Raw genomic sequence first — 21,295 nt, 5'->3', positions numbered from 1 at the left:
CAGAACCGAAGAGTTCTCTTGTTGCACAGGAAGGATTGGATTCAGAAGGTAAAAATAACCTGAGAGGAAAAACCAAAATGCAAACAGTTTACATTCATTTCCCAGTGTTCTTTCTTTGGGTGTAGCTGCTTCTGTCCATCCTTGATCAATTGAAACTGAGTTAGATCTTCTCTTTGTTGAAGAAATCCACTTCCATCAGAATACATCCTCATACAGTATTGTTGTTGAAGTGTATAATGATCTCCTGCTTCTGCTCATTTCACTTAGCATCAGTTCATGTAAGTCTCTCCAAGCCTCTCTATACTCATCCTGCTGGTCATTTCTTACAGAACAATAATATTCCATAACATTCATATACCACATTTTACCCAACTATTCTCCATCCATTCATTTTCCAGTTTCTGGCCACTACAAACAGGGCTGCCACAAACATTTTGGCACTACAGATCCCTTTCCCTTCTTTAGTATCTTTTTGGGGTATAAGCCCAGTAGTAGCACTGCTGGATCAAAGGGTATGCACAGTTTGATAACTTTTTGGGCATAATTCCAGATTGCTCTCCAGAATGCTTGGATTTGTTCACAACTCCACCAAAAATGCATCAGTGTCCCAGTTTTCCCGCATCCCCTCCAACATTCATCATTATTTTTTCCTGTCATCTTAGCCAATCTGACAGGTGTGTAGTGGTATCTCAGAGTTGTCTTAATTTGCATTTCTCTGATCAATAGTGATTTGGAACACTCTTTCATATGAGTGGAAATAGTTTCAATTTCATCCTCTGAAAATTGTCTGTTCATATCCTTTGACTATCAATTGGAGAATCTACCCCTGCTTTTTTTGACTTCACCTGAAGCATAATGGATTCTACTCCAGCCTTTTTCCTTTACTCTGTATGTATCTCCCTGTTTTAAATGTGTTTCCTGTAAACAACATATTGTAGGGTTGTGACTTTTGATCCAGTCTGCTATCCGCCTCTGCTTTATGGGAGAATTCATCCCATTCACATTTACGGTTAAAATGACTAATTCTGTATTCCTGCCATCATAATATCCCCGGATTGTGCTTTTCTTTTTCTTTTCCCAGTTTACCCCCTTCCCTAGTATTAAACTTATGGGCCCCATTTGTGTCACGCAGCTCTCCCTCTTTAGGATCCCTCTCTCCTCTCTTTGAATTCCTTCCCCTTTCTTGTAACCTTCCCTTATTAATCTTTTTCCTTTTCCTTTTTCCTCTCGTATTTTTAATGAGGTGAGAGAAGATTCTCTGTAAAATAAATGTCGATTATTTTCTCTTTGAGCCAACTCTGATGAGAATAAGACTCACACAATGTTCTTCCCCCTCTCTAAGTTCCCTCAGATATGAAAGATTTCCTTTGCCTCATCTTGGGATGCAGTTTACCTCTTTTTATCTCCCCTTTTCCCTTTTTCTGACACTATCCGCTTTCCATTTCTAGTTCCCTTTTTTTTAATGTTATATCAGTAAAATCAAATTATACATTTTTTTTTTTTTTTTGGTATATTCACAACAGAAATACAGTTCTCAAGAGTTCCTTTTTACCTTTTTCTGTTTCTCTTGAGTCCTATGGCTGGAGATCAAATTTTTTGTTTAACTCTGGCTTTTTCCTTAGAAACAAATGGAATTCCTCTGTTTCATTAAATGTCCATCTTCTTCCATGGAAAAAAATGCTCAGCTTAGCTGGATAGTTTATTTTTGGCTGCATTGCAAGTTCTTTTGCCTTTCGGAATATCATATTCTTGGCCCTATGATCCTTTAATGTTGAGGCAACCAGATCTTGAATGACCCTTATTGTGGTACCTTGGTATTTGAATTGTTTTTTCCTGGCTATTTGTAATATTTTTTCTTTAGTTTGATAGTTCTGAAATTTGGCCACAATATTCCTTGGAGTTTTTATTTTAGGGTCTTTTTCAGAAGGTGTTCCATGAATTCTTTCAATGTCTCTTTTACCTTCTGGTTATATTACTTCTGGGCAGATCTCGTTGATGATTTCCTGTAAAATAGTATCTAGGCTCTTTTTTTCATCATAATTTTTGGGTAGTCCAATGATCCTCAGATTCTCTCTCCTAGATCTATTTTTTCTAAGTAAATGTGCGGGTTAACAACTGCCCTGGGGCTAGAAGCTGAGAAGTGAAAGTTTTACTACCCCAAGCCAAAGCCTGCCCTGGGGCTGTATTAGTGGTTGAGCCATGAATAGCCCTACAGGGAGTGGAAGTGTCTCTGCCCCAGGAAGCACAGTTGTACTGCCAAAGTTCTATTGCCCCAGGCCAAGCCCCCCACTGTGCAGATTAAAGGCTGCCCCAGACTGTGCTCCTCTGCTGTGCAGATTTGTAACTGTCTCCGCAAAAGCCCCAAACTGTAGAATGTGGCTGCAGGGCTGTGTTACAGGTCTGTCTGAGTTACTTCCGGTTTTGGGTGGTTATAGCCAGATATTGTTAGGTTCTGGCGTTTTTTAAGAGTACCCTCTGTTTTTGGCTTTAATTTCTCTGCTGGTTTACTGCTTTATAATTAAGGCAGAGCAGTTAGCCTATAGCATTTACTGTTTCTGCATTTGATTTTGAGGTTTTTATGCCCTGACAGGAGTCCTCAAACTTTTTAAATAGGGGGCCAGTTCAATGTCCCTCAGACGGTTGGAGGGCCGGACTATAGTAAAAACAAAAACTTTGTTTTGTGGGCCTTTAAATAAAGAAACTTCATAGCCCTGGGTGAGGGGAATAATCGTCCTCAGCTGCCGCATCTGGCCTGCTGGCCGTAGTTTGAGGACTCCTGCAACACATGGTCAATTTTTGTACAAGTTAAATGAACCACTGAGAAAAAAGTTGACTTTTAGTCTCCATTCAATTTTTTTCAAAGATCTATGAAACCTAACTTTTCTAACATTTTTTTTACGTCCTTATTTTGTGGTTCGATTTATCTAGTTCTGAGAGAGCAAGGTTGAGATCTCTCACTAGTATAGTTTTGCTTTTTTATACCTTTCCCCTGATTCTTATTTTGCCTTCTATTAGACTTTTTGTCTTTTCCCCCTTTTCCTTCTACTTCCCTTTAAATTTCTCTGTGAAACCAAATATTTTTAATATTTTCTTTTAGAGCCATATATGATGAAAATAAGATTGATATTGTAAGTTTTCTTTGCCTCTTCATGATTTTATTATGATAATATGTTGTACTGGAAAAATAAGGGAAATTACATCTCATGTTACTCAAACACATCCTGTGAAATGAGAATAGGCTTTCCTTTGGTCTAAATTGAAAACTGCTCAGATGTTAATGGACTTCCAAGTAGGCAACAGTTTTTCCAAAGGATTCCATGAGCATAAATGAATACTGTAGTTTGTAAAAGGGAAAATACTGTTAAAACATTCACCAAAAAATTCCAAAATGGGGCCTTGCCCTGAGAATTATGAGCTTTCCTAAAAATCACTGTTGTCTCAGACACGAGTAGATAGTGATCTTTTCACATAAGTAATAAGGCCTATTATAAACAGTGTCCCATTCTAATCTTGAAGTTCTAAATTAAAGCCCTAACTCATGGAGTTGTTGTAAGGATCAAATGAGATAAAATGTAAAGCACTTAGTAAACTTTAAAACTCAAAAACCCACTATCTGTAGGAGTCAAAACCAGGGTCTGGATCAGAAGACAATACACTGGTTTCACAATCTTTTAAGTAATTATGATGTCAAAATAGATGCATGTTGAAAGTTGTATACTACTATTAATGAGACACAAGAAGCCAAAGTTTCTTTGTGAAATTAGGGTATTCCCTAAGGATGGTTATTGTTTCCAAAATAAAGATCAATGAGGGAGAAACTTAAAACAGTATAGATATAATTTGAGGAAGACTAACTGCAATTTAAATCCACACATTAATCTATCTAGTTTGCTCAATGAAGGAAATATTTGAAGAGTGACAAATGATAAAGATCAGAGGACCAGAAAATGAAAGAAGAGGAATTAAGGGGCCAGGATAAAGTCCTGTTTGGTAGAGGATTTTTGACATTTTGATTGAGAATGAAAAGATAACCCTCTAGCTAAAGCTTGGATAATTATGTGATATGATAGGATTATTTGTATGTTTGTTTAATATACAGAGAACTATATTCTATATTATGTTAAGTTTGGTATTAGATTAGGAGACAGATTTCTCAGCAAAACAGTAGTCTTTGATATGTTACTCTCATTTTTTAATTTTTTTTTTTCGTTTCTTTTTAAATATATTTTTGTTCACTTCATGGAATTACCTCCCGATCACAAGTAACAAAATAAAATTTTATCAATCGTTTAAAAAATTTTTCCTTCCTTGGGAAGGCAAACACATAGGAGGGTCAGGCAAAATATTTCCATATTAGCCATCTTGAAAAAGAAAACAGACCACAAACCAAAAAGTAAAAAAGAATGCTTCAATCTGCATTCAGCCTCCATCAGCTTTTTTCTCTGGAGATGAATATCACTTTTCACCTGTTTTTAGCAACAGTTTTAGCAACTGTATTGTTTAGAATAGTTAAGTCATCCACACCTGTACAATACTGCTGTTACACTCTTCTGGTTCTTTTTATTTCACTTTGCCTTAGTCCATAAACACCTTTCTTTCCCGGTTTTTCTGAAACCATTTTGCTTTTCTTGTAATACAAGTTTTCTACCAGAAAAACTTATTCAGCCTTCTCCAACTTATGGGAGAATTCTTTGCCATTAAAAAAATAACTGCTATATTTTTGTACATATGGGAGATATATTATTAATTTCATGAAGTATGTTGTTAGTAAGGAATCTTCTTTTTCACAAAAACAAAGATATAAAGATTTCTCCTGTTAGCTAGTATTTTGTATACATGATAGAAAGTACAAATGACAACACCTGATACATAAATCCAAATTAATTCATTCTAAATTTATGATTCTTTATTCCTCTTTACTCCAACAAATCTTTCCATTTTCTCCAAGTTTCACTGTACCACTGGCCACCAGCTGTAAAGCAGCGGGAAATGCTTTATGCTCTGCTATTTTTACTCTTTCTGATAAAGTTGCAACAGTGTCATCTCTCTTTACTGGGACAGCCTCCTGAACAATAATTTGTCCAGAATCCACTTGTTCCTACAAAGAAAGAAAAGCTGCTTTCAATATATCCAAAGCTAACTTTTAGTTAATACAAACTATTTATATAACCTTACAATAGTTCATTTTTTAGAAAAGAAGTAGACTTACAGCCACAAAATGTACTGTACAACCAGTGATTTTCACTCCAGCTTCAAGAACCTGCTCATGGGCATTTGAACCCTTAAAAGAAGGGAGCAATGATGGATGGATATTGAGTATTTTACCTAGTAATCAAACAAAACAAAAAAACTAGTTAAGAATTTAGACCTCTTATGCTCCTCATATAGAATTGTACTGCTGACATAGCTGAGGGCCCACCACATGCAAGATAATTTTATAGCAGTTACATCTTTTGCCAAGACCTATTTGACACATACTATAAACTATACAGAATTAATGCTAGTAGTGCTATAATTTTGAGCCATTATTTTAAACAGATTTCAACAATCAAGAAACTTGCATTCTTATGGAGGAGAAACTGCAACATATAAAGAAATATTTATATATTTTTATTATGTATTTCATTTACACACACACACACACCCCCCCCCCCCCCCCCCCCCCCATTATTGAGGAGAGAAGACTGATTAAGGGAATTCAGAGGAGGCTCCCCACACGAGGCCATAAAAAAGTTGATCCTTGCAAGGACTCTTATGTATTTTAAGAAGAAGGGAGCACCAGCCCTGAAGCCAGGAGGACCTGAGTTCAAATCTGGTCTCAGACATTTAACACTACCTAGCTGTGTGACCTTGGACAAATCACTTAACCCCAATTGCAACAAGTATTTATTAAGTACTTACCATATGCCAGGTTCTGTGTTAAATATTTTAAAAATTATTATTTCATCTGATTCTCACAAAAATCTTGTGAAGTGGGTATACTATTATTCCTCTTTTACAGGAACAGTGAATATAGAGGTTTAAGTGACTTGCCCAGGGTCACAAACTAGTAAGCGTCTGAGACTAGATTTGAATTTATCCTGACTCCAAGATCAGAGCTATGTCCAGTGTCATACCTAGCAATGTAGTTAGTGCAAAGATATGGAATTATGAGGTAAAGAGGTGGGTAGTTAATGAAATGCTAGTTCAAAAAATGGTAAGAAGGTCAGTTTGACTGTAACACTGAGTATGTGATGAGACAATATGAAATAAATCTAGAAGGGCAGATTTAGATAGATTAAGACTATAGATTTCATGACCAGCAGGACGAATACAGAGAGGATTGGCGAGACTTACATGAACTGATGCTGAGCGAAATGAGCAGAACCAGGAAATCATTATATACCTCAACAACAATACTGTATGAGAATGTATTCTGATGGAAGTGGATTTCTTCAATAAAGACAAGATCTAACTTAGTTTCAATTGATCAAGGATGGACAGAAGCAGCTACACCCAAAGAAAGAACACTAGGAAATGAATGTAAACTGCTTGCATTTTTGTTCTTCTTCCCAGGTTATTTATACCTTCTAAATCCAATTCTCCCTGAGCAACAAGAAAACTGTTAGATTCTGCACACATATATTGTATCCAAGATCTACTGTAATCTATTTAACATGTATAGGACTGCTTGCCATCTTGGGGAGAGGGTGCAGGGAGGGAGGGGAAAAATCGGAACAGAAGTGAGTGCAAGGGATAATGTTGTAAAAAATTACCCTGGCATGGGTTCTGTCAATAAAAAGCTATTTAATAAAAATAAATAAATAAATAAATAAATTCCACTTGGGAAAAAAAAAAAAAAAGACTATAGATTTCAAACTGTGAAATATATAATTTATTCCAGGGCAAGAGGAAAACTATAGGAGATTCTTGAACAGTGGAATAACATGGCTAAGACATCATTTAAGAAAGTTATTTTGACAGTGGGGTAGAAGATAGATTAGCTAGTGGAGAGATTGGAAGGAAGAAGATGGACTAAGAAGTCAAGGAATGAGGAGAGCCTAGGCTAGATGGGTACTGCTAAGAATTGAGGAGATGCAAAAGATGTTATGAAAGTACAAGTGCCAAGACTTGTCAAATAATTAAAGATGAGGAGGGAAAGTCCAGGATGACTCTTCAGGAGATTGAAAGGGGAGGGATTTCAACAGAAATAGGGAAGTTTGAAAAAAAGATGAACAGGTGTAGGTGTAAAGATAATGAAGGTATAACAATTGTAGGGGTAAAGAGAATGACTTCTATTTTGGATACAATGATTTTGTGATGTCTAAGGGAAACCAACTAGGGAAAAATAAGAGTGATTACTTAGCAGTTACAGCCCAACTGAGGTAACACAAAACCCAAGTAGTAGACTCACTTGGGAGTTGTGAAGTTTCTTTCAACACTGCAGGATTATATAAAAGATAAACGATGGGTGGCAAGGAATTCAAGAATTGAAAAGAATATATAGACGTGGTTAACTCTCTCCTCTCTTCTCCCTCCCCCACTCCTTTAGTCCCTTCTCTCCCTTCCCTTTTTCTCTCCTCCTTCCCTTCCCCCTTCCCTCTTCCTCTTCTCAAACCATAGTCAAGATTTCAAAAGGAGAAAAAGGAATAGGTTGAAGAGAGGGTGCAGTGATGGTAAAGAATTGGGATAGAAGGAGAAAACCTGAATAGAAATGGTAGGATGGAACACTATCTTTTGAAGAGTTGGTGTCGAATTTCAGAGTTCAGACTCATGTAAATAGAGAATAGCTATATATGATATTGGTAAGATTAGAGAGGTAAGACCACTTCTGTGTGTAATAAAAATATAGTTATAGATACAGAAACTGGAGAAGTTAAATAGAACCCAGGATGTGGTGAAAAATCACTGGGAAGCTAAATATATGTTTATGAGTATATGAGGAGAGTATCAGAAGTAAAACTTTTTATATAGGAAATGTATATATAGCTACTATTTCCCTGATTTAAAGCAGTGAAATATGGTTTCTAGACTTTGCTTTGTAATTAATTTGCTATATGGCTTTAGATAATTCATTTAATTTTTCTGGGCTTAAATTTTTCCCAGGACAAATTGACTGTTGGACATTTCAAACATGATGTCACATTGGAATTTCAACCTCAACATGTTAAAAACAGACTACATTACCTTTTTCATCAGCTCTCTGAGCTTTTTCTTTTCTGTACTGCTAATTTTCCACTCACTCAGATTTATAATGTCAATTATAAATATCAATCCCACCCCTTCAGAGTTTGCAGGATTTCATGATTTACTGACAATAACATGAGAAATGTTATAAATTGTTATAAAAATTGTTATAACTAATTGTTATAAAAATACATGCTTATAAATTTGTCAAAATGTACATATCTGCTCCCCTTCCCCCCTTATCAATTCAGCCTTCTCACATAATTTAAATAAAAAGGTCTGACAAATCTATTTCAAAACATTTCTAGGAGTTTTGGTAGAAATGAAGTATCACTGAGCATATAAACAAACAAAAAACCTCTCTCAATTTATCCTAATTTTAGAAAAGATACTAAGGGAAAATGAGTAAAGCACTTTGGTCAAGAGACATGCACCATAACTCTGTGAAATAAGATGCTATCACAAACATTTCACCTTATATGATGCACTTCCAAAAACCTAATGCCATAGATTGCGTTTTTTTGGCTAATAAATAAATAAACCACTTACCATTCCATTTTTGGACAAAAGGACCAGACAAAATTCTCATGAATCCTGCAAGACAGACTAGGTCAACAGAGAACTCTTCAAGAACACTGTCAATTTCACTGTCAAATTCTGAACGACTTTTATATAACTTATGATTAATTACCTGTAGAATAAAAGATAATACATAAAAATAACATTTCAAAGGTATAATCAAGTCTTTAAAACTGACATATACTACAATTACACAAAAGTCATGATCAAACATTTTATTGAACCATTAAAGTTACCTTAGTTGTTTTTATTTTTTTGAGGGTAACAACTAAGGGAATAGAAAGGCACTAGGTATAGAACCAATCACTGCTGATCTATTGTTCTTTTTGATTCACTTCACTTCAAGCATATAAGCAAATTATGGAGAAAAAGGAACTGGGGATATAAGAATGAAAAGATTGCTTATCAACTGGGTAGAGGTGGAGTAATTTGCACAAATTAGCATGACTACCATATGAGGCAGAATGCAAAGTTCTCAAAGGAGAGATACAGATAAAATATTGGGAGAAAATTCCTAGAGTTAGGTCACTCTTTATTTAAGGAAATTTGATGGAAGTAATGATACCTGAGTAGGTCCTAGATGGGAAGATACACAAGAAATACAAATACAAATAACGGAATTCATGTAGTATTCCAAATTTTCATGTTTTAATGTTTTTATTTTTCCCAGTTACATATAAAATATTTTTTTATATTCGTTTTTAAAATGTTTTGAGTTTCAGATTCTTTTCCCTCTCACAAATTCCATTAGAGATAGATTTGACAAGTGTTTCACCCTTACATTTTAAAGGCGAATAAATGTCACAGAAATCAACTTGCTCAAGTTCTGCGTGTTAATGTCGGAAGATGAATTTAAATTGAGGTCTTTCTGATACCAAGACTCTATCTACCATATCACACTACCAGAAGAAATATGGAAGAAATATGAATGAAGCATGGGAAAATGACTGGCATTCCCATGGTTTGGGAATAAGGGTAGGAATAGAAATGAGAAGTTCACATTAGCTAGCTGAAGTATGTATATGGGCACAACACGTCCATGCAATAAAACTGGACAGAATCACTAAAACCAGAACTTTTACTTTTTCCTACATATAAAAGGAAATCCTTGAAGGTATTTAAGCAGGAAAGCAAAACAGACTTGTGTTTTGGGAAAGGAAGAGACTGACACATGTATATTACTTAAGACGAAAAACTATTTTTAAACAGTCTAGGTTCTGAGAGACTCCAGAAGAGTAAAAGCAGTGTGTATCATAAGGAAGGGATGTTTGAAACTTACTAAGGAGATGTGGATAGACAATGGTTTCTGTGAGTAAGAAAAATCTGAGTTTAATTACAAATATAACCTGAATTTACACAATAATATAAGATATAAAAGTTACTGCTACCTTGGGCTGCATTTTGAGTGGGGTACTGTTCAGAATATGGCAGGTGATATAGCCTGTTCCATTCTAAGCACATTTTTGGGAGGACATTAATGGGCAGGAGTGTGTCTAGAAGAGAGTAGATAAACTGCCTTGGGTAGAGGCTGTCAAATAATGGTGGGATGAGGATTTGTTGGGGAAAGTGTAGAGAGGATTTTCAGATACAGGTCTAAAATTCCTCTGCTTAGCCAAGTTCAGACAGGCTCAACACCAGGAAGTTGACTACTAGGTAATAAATATCTTTTGGTCACAACTCATGAAATCATCTAAGGTATGGAGATGTTTTGATTAGTACTAGTGAGGGTATTCACGCCAAAAGACATCAGATAGCTTTTGAAGTTGATAGCAAAATTCTACTAGTCAAAGATTGAAATCATTATCACCTAATCAAGAAGCATTTATTACAGGTGTTAGATGGATACAAAGAGAAAAAACTGAAACAGTTCATTTTAGTAAGGTAGAGGGGAATATAAATAAATGCAAACAGGATAAAAATAAACAAGGTAATTTTGGTGGAAAATAGTGGCTAAAGGATGAATCAGAAAAGGCTCCAGGTAGGAAGGAGAAATGATGCTTAGCTTTATATTAAAAAAAAAAAAAACAAACCAAACAGTAAAAATTCACATTCCTTCTTTTTCCCCTCTCCCACTAAGAAGAAAGGAAAACAAAACTTTTGAGACTTATGTAAGGCAATTTCCCTAACCTTTCTTTCCTTTGTCTCTTAATGTATTTCTTGTCTTTTTCTATTCTTTTCAAACTTGGGACATAATAGAACTTAAGAAAGTTCTCCCAATTTGACTCTATCATCCCTAAAATGATTTCTCTCCATATCAGATTAGCAATTTATTTTTGTTGATTCCTTTATGACTATTCATTTGTGTTTAACTTTTTATGTCTTAACTCCTGGGTTCAAACTTAAAATTTTTATGTAGTTTTGGCATTTTCATTAGGAATGCTTGGAAGTTCTATTTTACTAAAGATGCATTTTTCTAGTGTAGAATTATACTCAATTATATTGATTAAATTATTCTTGGCTATAAGTCTATATCCTTTTTCTTCTGAAATTTCTTATTCCAAACTCTCTGCTCCTTCATGATGATAACTGCTAAACTGTGTGTGATACTATGGCTCATTGGAGATGTTAATTCTTGATTTCTGGCTTCTTGGGGTATTTTTCTTTGATCTTGAAGCTCTGAATTCTGCATATCATGTTCTTAGAACTTAGAAAGTTCTAAGAATTTTGGGAATTTCATTGAAGTGGTGGCTTGAAGATTCTATTTCTACTTTGCCCCCTAGTTTCAAGAGTTCTGGACAGTTTTCTTGAAATATGGTGCTCAAAGCATTTCATAAAATTATTTTCCTCAATCTGTTTTCTAGGACAGTTGTTTATGGTCTTTTGACTTTATTTTAGCATTTAGTATTTTTTCCTGTTTCAAAGGAGTCACTGGTTTCTATTTAATCCATTCTAATTTATGGGGAGTTTGTTGTTTGAACAAGGTTTTGCACCTCTTATGCCAAATTGTTAATTACTCTTTTCAGTTCTTTTTTCCACAGCTTTCATTTATTTTTCCAATTTTCTTCCTCTCATGCTCTTATATCATTAATAAAAACATTTAATTATTTTTTAAACATTTGCTTTAGCTCTTGCAAGAAATCTAGTTCATTTTGTAGCCATGCTATATTTCCTTTGAGGCTCTGGTTGTGGATGTTTTGGAGTTCTTTTTTTCCCCCCTAGATTTGTGTCTTGAGTATTACTATTACTGCATACTTCTGAAGGAGACATTTGGGTTTGTCTTACTGATGCCTGCTTGGGATATTAAGTATTGAATTATTCCAAATTTAGTTTTGAGTGCTCCCAAAATGGTCTGAACCAAGACAAACTCTGATTGCTGCCCCCCTCACCTGAGCCCTACAAATTCCTGAGAATCCTTTAGGTCTGAGAAAAAATAGACTGTTGCTAGATAACTACAGTTAGTTGGGGAAGTTCTGGTTTAGAGTGACAGAACTACAGGTTCCCCTTTGGACTGGAATTCCTGTACTAGTTATTTCTCTGCAAACTTCAGAGTCTAAAACTATTGCTGCTTGTTTCTGAATCTATTCTTTTCTTTGTAAACCATCCAGAGACTCCCTTCCCAGCAATATTCAACTGGATGCAGGGCAACAAAGCTTTCAGGTGGCACCTATGCCTATCAACATATTTTGATGCCTTAGTAAGGGTCTGGGACTACTGCTTGATCTGTTCAATATTCGAATCCTCGATGGGAATGCTTCCCATGTGGTACTCATGGAAAGATCCTCTCTTGATGAATGTTGAGCCCCCTCTGTCTCCCTATGAAGGTGTGGACTGGAAAAATGACTTATTGTGACTTTATCTTGGATTTCCTCTAGTCTGTTGGTCAGAGATTTGGGGTAGGATGGTGGTGGTGGTTGCTGTACTACTTTCTTCTCCTCCAACATCATGGCTTTGGCCTTAAGACTTTAAGGAGGTAAAAATTCTAACACATGGAAGTGATCTCTACTCTTCAGTTTGAAGAGTGCAGGGTCAGAAAACTGACTGTATAAAAGCTTGGAGAAATAAGATGGAACTGTGTGAGAACAGCAAGTAGACCAGTATGTCAGGAACATAAAATGCATAAAGGGTAAATTTGGAGAAAAATAGACTAAAGTCAAATGATGAAAGACTTTAAATGACAAACAATGGAATTTGTATTTTATCCTGGAAATATTATGGAGTCAGCATGTTGTAGTTGAGTACTAGACTGAATCAAGAAGATCTGTTTGAATCTCTCCTCACACATTTACTGTGTATCCTAGGGAAGTCACTTAAGCTCTGTTGGCCCTAGTTTCCTCATATGTAAAAAGGAAGCTGCAGAATCTAATGATCTTGGAGGTCCCTTCAAATGTTGGGCAGGTATGTGTTTCTGACCTTAAAGTTAGAAAACCTAATGAAAATCTAGCATGAGACATTTATTAATTATGTAACCTTATGCTCTATATGCCTCAGTTTTTTCATCTGGAAAATAGGAATAAAAAACCTCCTCTCTCATAGGGTTGTTGTGAGGATCAAATGAGATATTTGTAAAGCAGTTAATATAGAGCCTGGCACACAATATAAGCTGTTAATAAATGCTTGTTATCTTTTCCCTCTTCCCTTCTATACCTAAGATTCTACCTTGTTGAAAAGGAAGTAACAAGGTCAGATTTTTGCTTTAGGAATATATCTCTGGCATCTATGTTGATGACTGACTGGAGAGGAAAAAGAGATGAGAAAGGGAGAGACCATTTAGGAAGCTGTTACACCAGTTCTGATGTTCAGGATCTGAATGAACTAGGGTGGCTGTCATATGAGTGTACAAAAGGAAATGGATGAGAGAGAGATATTTGGCAGCAACTGATTATAGGACTGAGGGAGAGTCACTTGATAATTGCCCCCTCTCCCAAACTCAATCCATGCTAAAAACCAACCAACCTTAGTAGGAATACCAGCTTTTTCTGCTTTTTCTAGCCCTGCCACTCCAGCTTTGTTAGAGATAACAACAGCAATTTGTGCACAGCTGGTTGGTTCCTGAGTACTATCTATTAGGGCTTGGAGATTTGTGCCTGAAAAAGATGGAAAAAATGAAAATAAATCTATTTGTACAAATGTATATAAATATGATCCTTTCTGCTCAGTTAATAAATCTGATTTATCTTCCACTTAGAAATAAAATGTTCATACATAACAAAAACCCAAACCACAAATGAAAACAATTATTAAATAGTTGTATATGTACTACATATGATACTGTGAAGGAAGCTTCAAAAGCAATTATAAAATTCCTAAGAATCTATGTCAATTTCCTATGAACCCCAGATTAAAAAGGGTGATACTTTCCTATCAGGACACTATGTTTAATAGCTGAAAAAATGCTATCCCATGTGCTGCCTTACTAAGGTAACTACTTCACTGAAGAATCAATTTAGTGAATGATAAAAATACCTGGAATATTTCACTTCTTATGCTTAAAACATACAAAAGAACTGTTGATATGACTGGCATCTTCTCAGTTCCTCCAATTCTTTAATATGATTTTTATGTTTGGGTTATCATTATCAATTTGGAGTTCACTGTGATGTAAATTCTTGTTTTGAACCTAATTCTGGCCAGATCGCTTTCCAAGCACTTTGTCAAATAGTGAATTCTTAAAAATGTATAAATGATTAATGATGAACTCCTAATAAAAGATTTAATTTCTCTCGGTCTCAATACCTTTTTCTTTAAGATGTGAGGGGCGGCCAAACTATTTGACTAGGAAATTAAGAGATTAGAGTTGTATCTCTCAGTTGTAGCACTCCTGTCTGCAACTGGTAAACAACTCTAAAGTCAAAAACAGTACATACTACTAATTATCAGTATTAGTAATCAAATATCTATTATCTTAAAAATAAAATACATCAACAAAACCCTAAAGTTAAAAGACATGCTAAAGCTGTTACCCCAAATTTAAAAGCCATCAGAATTCAGAATTTCAAAACTTAGTGTTAGGTCAATCTGATGATATAAAATACTTTCCCTTAATTCTTTGCCAAGTTCTAATTTCTTTCTAACCCAATATTCCTTTAGTTTTTAACAGTCTTATCAATTGCTTTCAATAAACACAGGAATATAAATCTCACCTGTTCCAGATATTAAGACAGCTACTTGTACTCTCTTTGGTTGGACACTAAGGCAACCCTTTAAAGATTCATTCATTAATGAGACTGATCCATTTATTTGCATTGTTTGAATCAGATGATTGACTTTCACACGGGAACAACCTTCATTTTAAAGTCACAAAACAAGGGTAGAAAAGTGGAAAATTAGTAAGACTACCAGAAGACTACCAAAACTTATAAGAAAAACTTTTTCTTCTAAAGTACTTTCTTCTGAAGACTCAGATGCTAATATTTAATCGTATAAGCATTATAACTAATAAAAGTATTAAGATGTATAAACACTTAATTCAAAGAAGACCATTCCTAATATTTTCTCATTAGAAGCAATCATTAAATTTTATCAAAATGTTTAATAGTTGATAGTTTTTCAGTGGATTTTTGCTCATTTTGCTAAAATTTTTTTTAAGGAGTTATCTTCAATTTCTGTGCTATCTTTTTCTAAACTGTTGCTGTCCCTCTCCTCCCCACCAATTTCATAACTCTCCTGTAAAACTCTCTTTTCCCCCTTTTTTCTTTTCTTTTAAGATCTTTTTGAGCTAGAGTCCTGTCTAGTTCATATTCCCCCCTGAGGCTTCAACTCAAGGGATATTGCCTTTGCTCTCTTCTGGGTTTTGTTCTTATCTTCCTTGTCTCCATGGTGGTTATCCATGGCCAGTGCTCTTTTAAGTTTTATTATTCATGGGGCATAAGTGAGATTGTCCTGATTTTCCTCTGCAGTGTGACAGGCTTCTCACTGACTGTGTTGGGACTGGTGGTGCTAAAAGCTTCCCCACCACATTGAGTGTTTCTGTTGAAGTCTCATCTGCTATGCTGGGGTTCAGGAACTCACAATTTATCTTCTATAGTCATATTACAGCTGGTCTGCTGACCCACTGGTTTTCTGAACCAGGACAGAGTAGCCAACACCACTATTTTTGGTTAAGAGACTCCCATTAGAGTTGTTGCTCTGGGTTTCCTTATGCCTCTGGGACTACGTTCCCCTCCCACCCAAGACAAGACAAGACCTTTCCTAAAGTTCTTCTAAGATATCTTAAGCTGAAAAATTACTCTATTACGAAGATTTGTGGGTTCTGTCACTCAGAGGCTTGATCTAATGTTGATTTCAAGGGAATCTAGGGAGAGCTCAGGCAATATCCTGTCTATTCTACGCTCCACTATCTTGGTTCTTCCCAATAGTTGGTAGTTTTTAAATGTACTATCCCAAATCTAGTATTGATAGTAGTTGTCTACAGTCATAATTTTAACAAAGCATTTATGTGTTAGTCACATACTGAAGTATTTAATGAGAAAAACAATGCATTAAAATGATTTTTGAATTTTTTTTGCATTCTTATTGATAAAGCCTGCAGAGCCTTCTACATTAGCAGAGTAAATAACAAATTAAGAGATAAAACCTGTAGGACAAGTAACTACATTCCCGATTATCCAGGCTTCCTCTTCTTGCTGGTGTATATCTTTCAGAACTTGTTCAGCTAGATCTTTTTGCACCACCATGACAGCCCCAATTCCACAATTGAATGTTTTAGCCATTTCCTCTTCTGAAAGGCAGCCCTCGAGCTGAAGCCATGAAAATATTCTAGGGATCTTCCAGCATCGAGCATCTGGCAAGATGTTAGAAATGCCATATCAGATTAGTGTTTTGCATGTAAAACATGGGATTATTTACATTTATAGACATATAAGTATATAATAAATATAGTTAGGATTACTGAAAATGAAGCACAAAGTACTCCTCAGGTTGCCATTTAAAGCCTTTTACGCTCTGGTGTCAATTTCAGGTTATGGTTCTAGCACACTTGCTGTTTCAGTCCTTAGCTGTAGTTATCTTGAAAGACATGTTAAAACTAAACATCATCCACTAGAATTCAGAATTCCTCATAATGGATAGGAAATGATATAGAATAAGGTTAGAAGCAGACTGCAGGGCAAGGTAAAGGGCTTTTAAAAGCCAAAGGATTTAGGGAGTGATATGGCAAGATCTACACATGAAGGAACTACACAGGAAGAACTGGAAGACTAAATAGAAGATTGTAGTCTCCGAAAGGAGAGGTGAAGAAGGCCAAGACTAAGAAAAATGGTGACTATATGAATAGAGAGAAGGGGAAGGAAGCAAAAGATGTTGTGGAGTTAGAAATGGCAAGAATTATATATGGGGTACCCTCAGGATACCAGAGCTTAGTGAGGAATTGAAGAGTCTGCCAAGATGACACATTTTGGAGATTCAAAAGAATGGTGGTTTTGGGGAAAAAAAATGTGATGAGATCAGAAGCCAGTGATAGAGAGCAAAAGGGGTATATAATATTTTCTAGATATTTGGCTGTGAAAGGAACAAAACTGTAGGATAATGCTTCAGGGATTGGTAGGGTCTCCTGAGGATTTCTTAAGGGTAATCGTGGAAATGTATGAAGACAGTAAGAAAGGGCTAATGAAAGGGAGAGATTGAAAATGCAAGTGTTGGAGATGGGAAAACTAATGGAGAAAAATGGGAGGGTACAAGTTGAAGGGCACACGTATAAGGGCTGGCCTTGACAAAGACTAATTCATTATCAGAAAGAATAAAAGGTAGAAAATATGGAATGATATCAAGGGGGTATGAGATATGAGGGGGAATGTGGCATGGAAAGTTTAAGGAGGAGTTTTGGAGGGGAGTAGAATTAACCTCCAGGTCTAGACTGAGAAAGGAGGGAAGTGAAATTAAAGAACAAGCTACCCAGAGAACTTATAACAGACTGGAATCCTAGAAGGAAGGGACCTTCAGAGATCTCCTAAGTAGCTATTCTGCCTAAAAATCTGGAATAACTCTACCCTGAGGCCAAATCCCTCAAGACAATGCTACTTTTTTTTTTTTTTTTTTTTTTTTTTGATTGAGGCAATTGGGGTTAAGTGACTAGGCCGGTCACACAGCTAGGAAGTGTTAAGTGTCTAAGATCAAATTTGAACTCAGGTCCTCCTGACTTCAGGGCTGGTGCTCTATCCACTAAGCCACCAGAACTCTGTCCTCAAAGATTAATTTTTTTCACCATCCCAGTTTGATTCTGAACCCTCAGATACCATCATTTAAACTCTCCCCACTGACTAATTTTATGCTCATCTTCAATCACTCACCTAATGTTCTACTCTAAAGTAGAATACTCATCTATTCTGTAGTGCTTTTTAGAAAGCCTCCCCCATAAGTAAATATTAGCTAATTAGCTTTTATCTCAAATCTTTTCTTCCTTCCTCAGTCTTTTTGTACTCACTGAGACTTAGTTTTCTCTTGATGACAACTTTCCCAGTACTAGATGGTGGTGTTGTTTCAAGTCTCTTCCCACCCATTTCATCTCTACTCAGCAGTCAAATAAATCTTACTTAAGTTAAGCACAGGTTTGACCATGTTACTCCATTGCCTATTCAAATAAAGTTCCACTATACCCAAAGGGTTATCAAACTGTGCATACCTTTTGATCCAGCAGTGCTACTACTGGGCTTATACCCCAGAGATATCTTAAAGAAGGGAAAGGGAGCCCCAGATTCAAAAATGTTTGTGGCAGCCCTCTTGTAGTGGCTAGAAACTGAAAACTGAGTGGATGCCCATCAGCTGGTGAAAGACTGAATAAATTATGGTTTATGAATGTTATATGGAATATTATTCTATAAAAAATGATCAGCAGAATGATTTCAGAGAGGCCTGCAGAGACTTACAAGAACTGATGCTAAGGAAATGAGCAGACCCAGGAGATCATTATACAAAACAAGACTATATGATGATCAATTCTAATGGATATGGCTCTCTTCAACAATGAGGTGATTCAGACCAGTTCTAATGGTCTTGTGATGAAGAAAGCCATCTGCACCCAGACAGGACTGTGGGAACTGAATATGGAGCACAACATAGTATTTTCACTCTTTTTGTTGTTTGCTTGCATTTTGTTTTCCCATTTCCCCTCCTTTTGGATCTGATTTTTCTTGCGCAGCATGATATTTGTGGAAATATGTATAGAGGAATTGCATGTTTAACATATATTGGATCACTTGCTGATTGGGGGAGAGGATGGGGAGAAGGTAGGAAAAAATTAGAACTTTAGGGTTTTGTAGGTGTGAATGTTGAAAATTATCCATGTATATATTTTTGAAAATAAAAATATATTTTAATATAAATATAAAAATAAAATAAACATAATAATAAAATTTAAATATAATAAATAAAAATTAAAAATAATAAATAAAATAAAATAAATATAATATAAATATTAAAACATATAAATATATATAGAAAACAAAAAGCTATACATATAAATAAATCAAATAAAGTTCTAGTGGTTCCCTATCACCTTCCGGACTGAGAAAAAATTCCTTTAGTCCAGCCCCAGTAAAAAGTCAAATCTCTGAAGGGTAGATCTGATTAATGAGATTGTCTTAGCCCTCAAGGAACATGCTCTTCAATTTTGGGTGGGACTCTACCCAACTAGGAGATCTAACTAGTAAGTGTAAAGAGAATCCATATTGTGCAGGTTCTTACCCTGGAAAAAAAGAACCTTTCTTTGTCCTTGTACTCCCCTGGAATTTAGGATGGCTCAGCTTATGAAAGAGAAAACCAACCAGAATGGTCCCACTATCTAGATTGCAAAAGTGGGCTAAGTCTCATGATTAAGCCACCTCAGCAGGAGGACCTGAAGACTTCCAACCCACCTCCTCCTTAAATGTCCATCAATCTGGGTTGATTCTTTCTCCCCTCACTTTTTTCTTTCTTTCTTTTTTTTTTAAATCAAAGTTTGATTTTCACTTGTCAGGGGCATCCTCTTTCAAAAAAAGCAAGGCTTTCAGACTCCCTAAGGGTATGTTATATATTCTGAATCCTCTCTAAAGCTCTACTAGGCACAAGACAATGTTCTCTTTTGTTTTATTTTGCTTTGTATCTTTTCTGTTTTTCTTTTTTCCTATTGTTTTTTACAATAAAATTTAAAAATAGGTTTTCAGGCTTTCCATGGGTGTGTCTTTGGTTACAGAGAGTAGCTACTGACAATAATACTGATTATTAACTGGTAATCAACAAGTCAATTTATTATCAGCTAGCCTAATTAATTAATTACCAAGAAACTCACATTTTTTCATTTTATTTCGTTAAAAGCCTTTATAACCTAGTTCCTTTCTAACCTTACTGCATTTACATCTTGGGGACAATTAGATGGTAAAGTCTGGAGAAAGCATTGGGTTCTTGAGCTAGGAAAAACTGAATTCATAGCAGGGATCAGATACTTAACTAGTTATATGACCGGAATCTCACCTTGCTTGCCTGAGTTTCCTCATCTGTAAAATGGCAATAGCACTTACTTTCCCTTTAAGATTACAATTATAAAGCACTTAACCTAGTGCAAGGTACATAGTGAACACTATATACATGTCAACTTTTATTACCTAACATTCCTCCATATACACTCTGTAATCCAGTAAGTAGTCTCCTTATTGTTCCTTACACATTCCATACATTGACTATTTATTTCCATTAGCTGTCTCATGCTTGGAACATTTTTCCTCCTCACTTCCCAGTTTTCAAATCTTCAAGTCTCAGCTAAAATCTCACCTTTTGGAAGAAGACTCTCCTGATACTCCTTATGCTGGTCCCTTCCCTCTGAGAGTACATAGCAAACTGCATGCTGTACCCCTTTTGTAGACCAAGAGCTCCTTGAGAATAGACTTTTTCTCCCATTCATGTATATGTATCTTCAGTGTTTAGCATGATGACAAAAAAGTAGGCACTTAATAAATGCTAATTGTTTTAACTTAAGAGGAATCAGTAGTCATGATGAGAGCCAAGAATAGTATTAGAAGGGGTAAAACACACAGAGAGGTGAAATAACAGATCACTAAAAACAAGAAGAGTCAGGATAAATGGAAATCCAGTGGTGACAAGTCTTGTGTGCAAGAAATATCAAATGCAACCTTGTTTTATGTCTAACTAAGAACTGGGAACACTACAAAGAGTACAGGTGCTAGAAACATGATAGAGGTAAATAAGTTATATAGCTTTGGCAAAAAAATGTGAGGAAAACATGTAGTCAAGCTATTTTTGATAAATTCCCAATTTATGTTATGGTTCACACATTTCCAACAAAATTATATACAAAATAGATTTGCAATTCCTTGGTCAGAATAGAAATTAATCTGTAAAAAGCATATACTGCAACATAAACTTCCTGAAATTCCCAAGAAAAGTCACATATCATAAAAGCAGTTTTCTACCACTGCACACTTCAAAAATAGTTATTCTCCTTACCTAAATCCACTCCAAGTGTCTCTGGAAGAACTCGAGGGATGTTTTCAAGTAGTCCTCCTCCAGTAATATGGGCAAAAGCCTTAACATGCCCTGAACGAAGAACAGGTAGCAATGTTCTGCTATAGATTTTCGTTGGCTTTAACAACAATTCCCCTGTTAAGTATGAGATAAAAGACAA

The 21,295-nt window shown here is 35.6% G+C and overlaps 1 protein-coding gene across 3 annotated transcripts in view; it reads right to left on the bottom strand.

The window, feature by feature from the left end:
- Nucleotides 1-4,187: 4,187 nt before the first annotated feature.
- Nucleotides 4,188-21,295, bottom strand: part of GART (phosphoribosylglycinamide formyltransferase, phosphoribosylglycinamide synthetase, phosphoribosylaminoimidazole synthetase) — a 42,281-nt gene continuing 25,173 nt past the window's right edge. For all 3 annotated transcript variants that reach the window (XM_012544398.3, XM_031959338.1, XM_023498894.2), the window contains 7 exons: nucleotides 21,118-21,270; nucleotides 16,259-16,465; nucleotides 14,826-14,966; nucleotides 13,639-13,769; nucleotides 8,716-8,857; nucleotides 5,210-5,325; nucleotides 4,188-5,098 (listed from right to left, as the gene is read on the bottom strand). In XM_012544398.3, the coding sequence (XP_012399852.1) occupies nucleotides 4,907-5,098; nucleotides 5,210-5,325; nucleotides 8,716-8,857; nucleotides 13,639-13,769; nucleotides 14,826-14,966; nucleotides 16,259-16,465; nucleotides 21,118-21,270 (1,082 nt within the window). In that variant the 3' untranslated portion in view covers nucleotides 4,188-4,906. The remainder of the gene's footprint in view (nucleotides 5,099-5,209; nucleotides 5,326-8,715; nucleotides 8,858-13,638; nucleotides 13,770-14,825; nucleotides 14,967-16,258; nucleotides 16,466-21,117; nucleotides 21,271-21,295) is intronic.

The sequence above is a fragment of the Sarcophilus harrisii genome, chromosome 3 (assembly GCF_902635505.1).
Source record: "Sarcophilus harrisii chromosome 3, mSarHar1.11, whole genome shotgun sequence".
Taxonomy (NCBI): domain Eukaryota; kingdom Metazoa; phylum Chordata; class Mammalia; order Dasyuromorphia; family Dasyuridae; genus Sarcophilus; species Sarcophilus harrisii.
The sequence above is the reverse complement of the archived record's forward strand: the minus strand, read 5'-3'. Positions and strand labels throughout refer to the sequence as shown.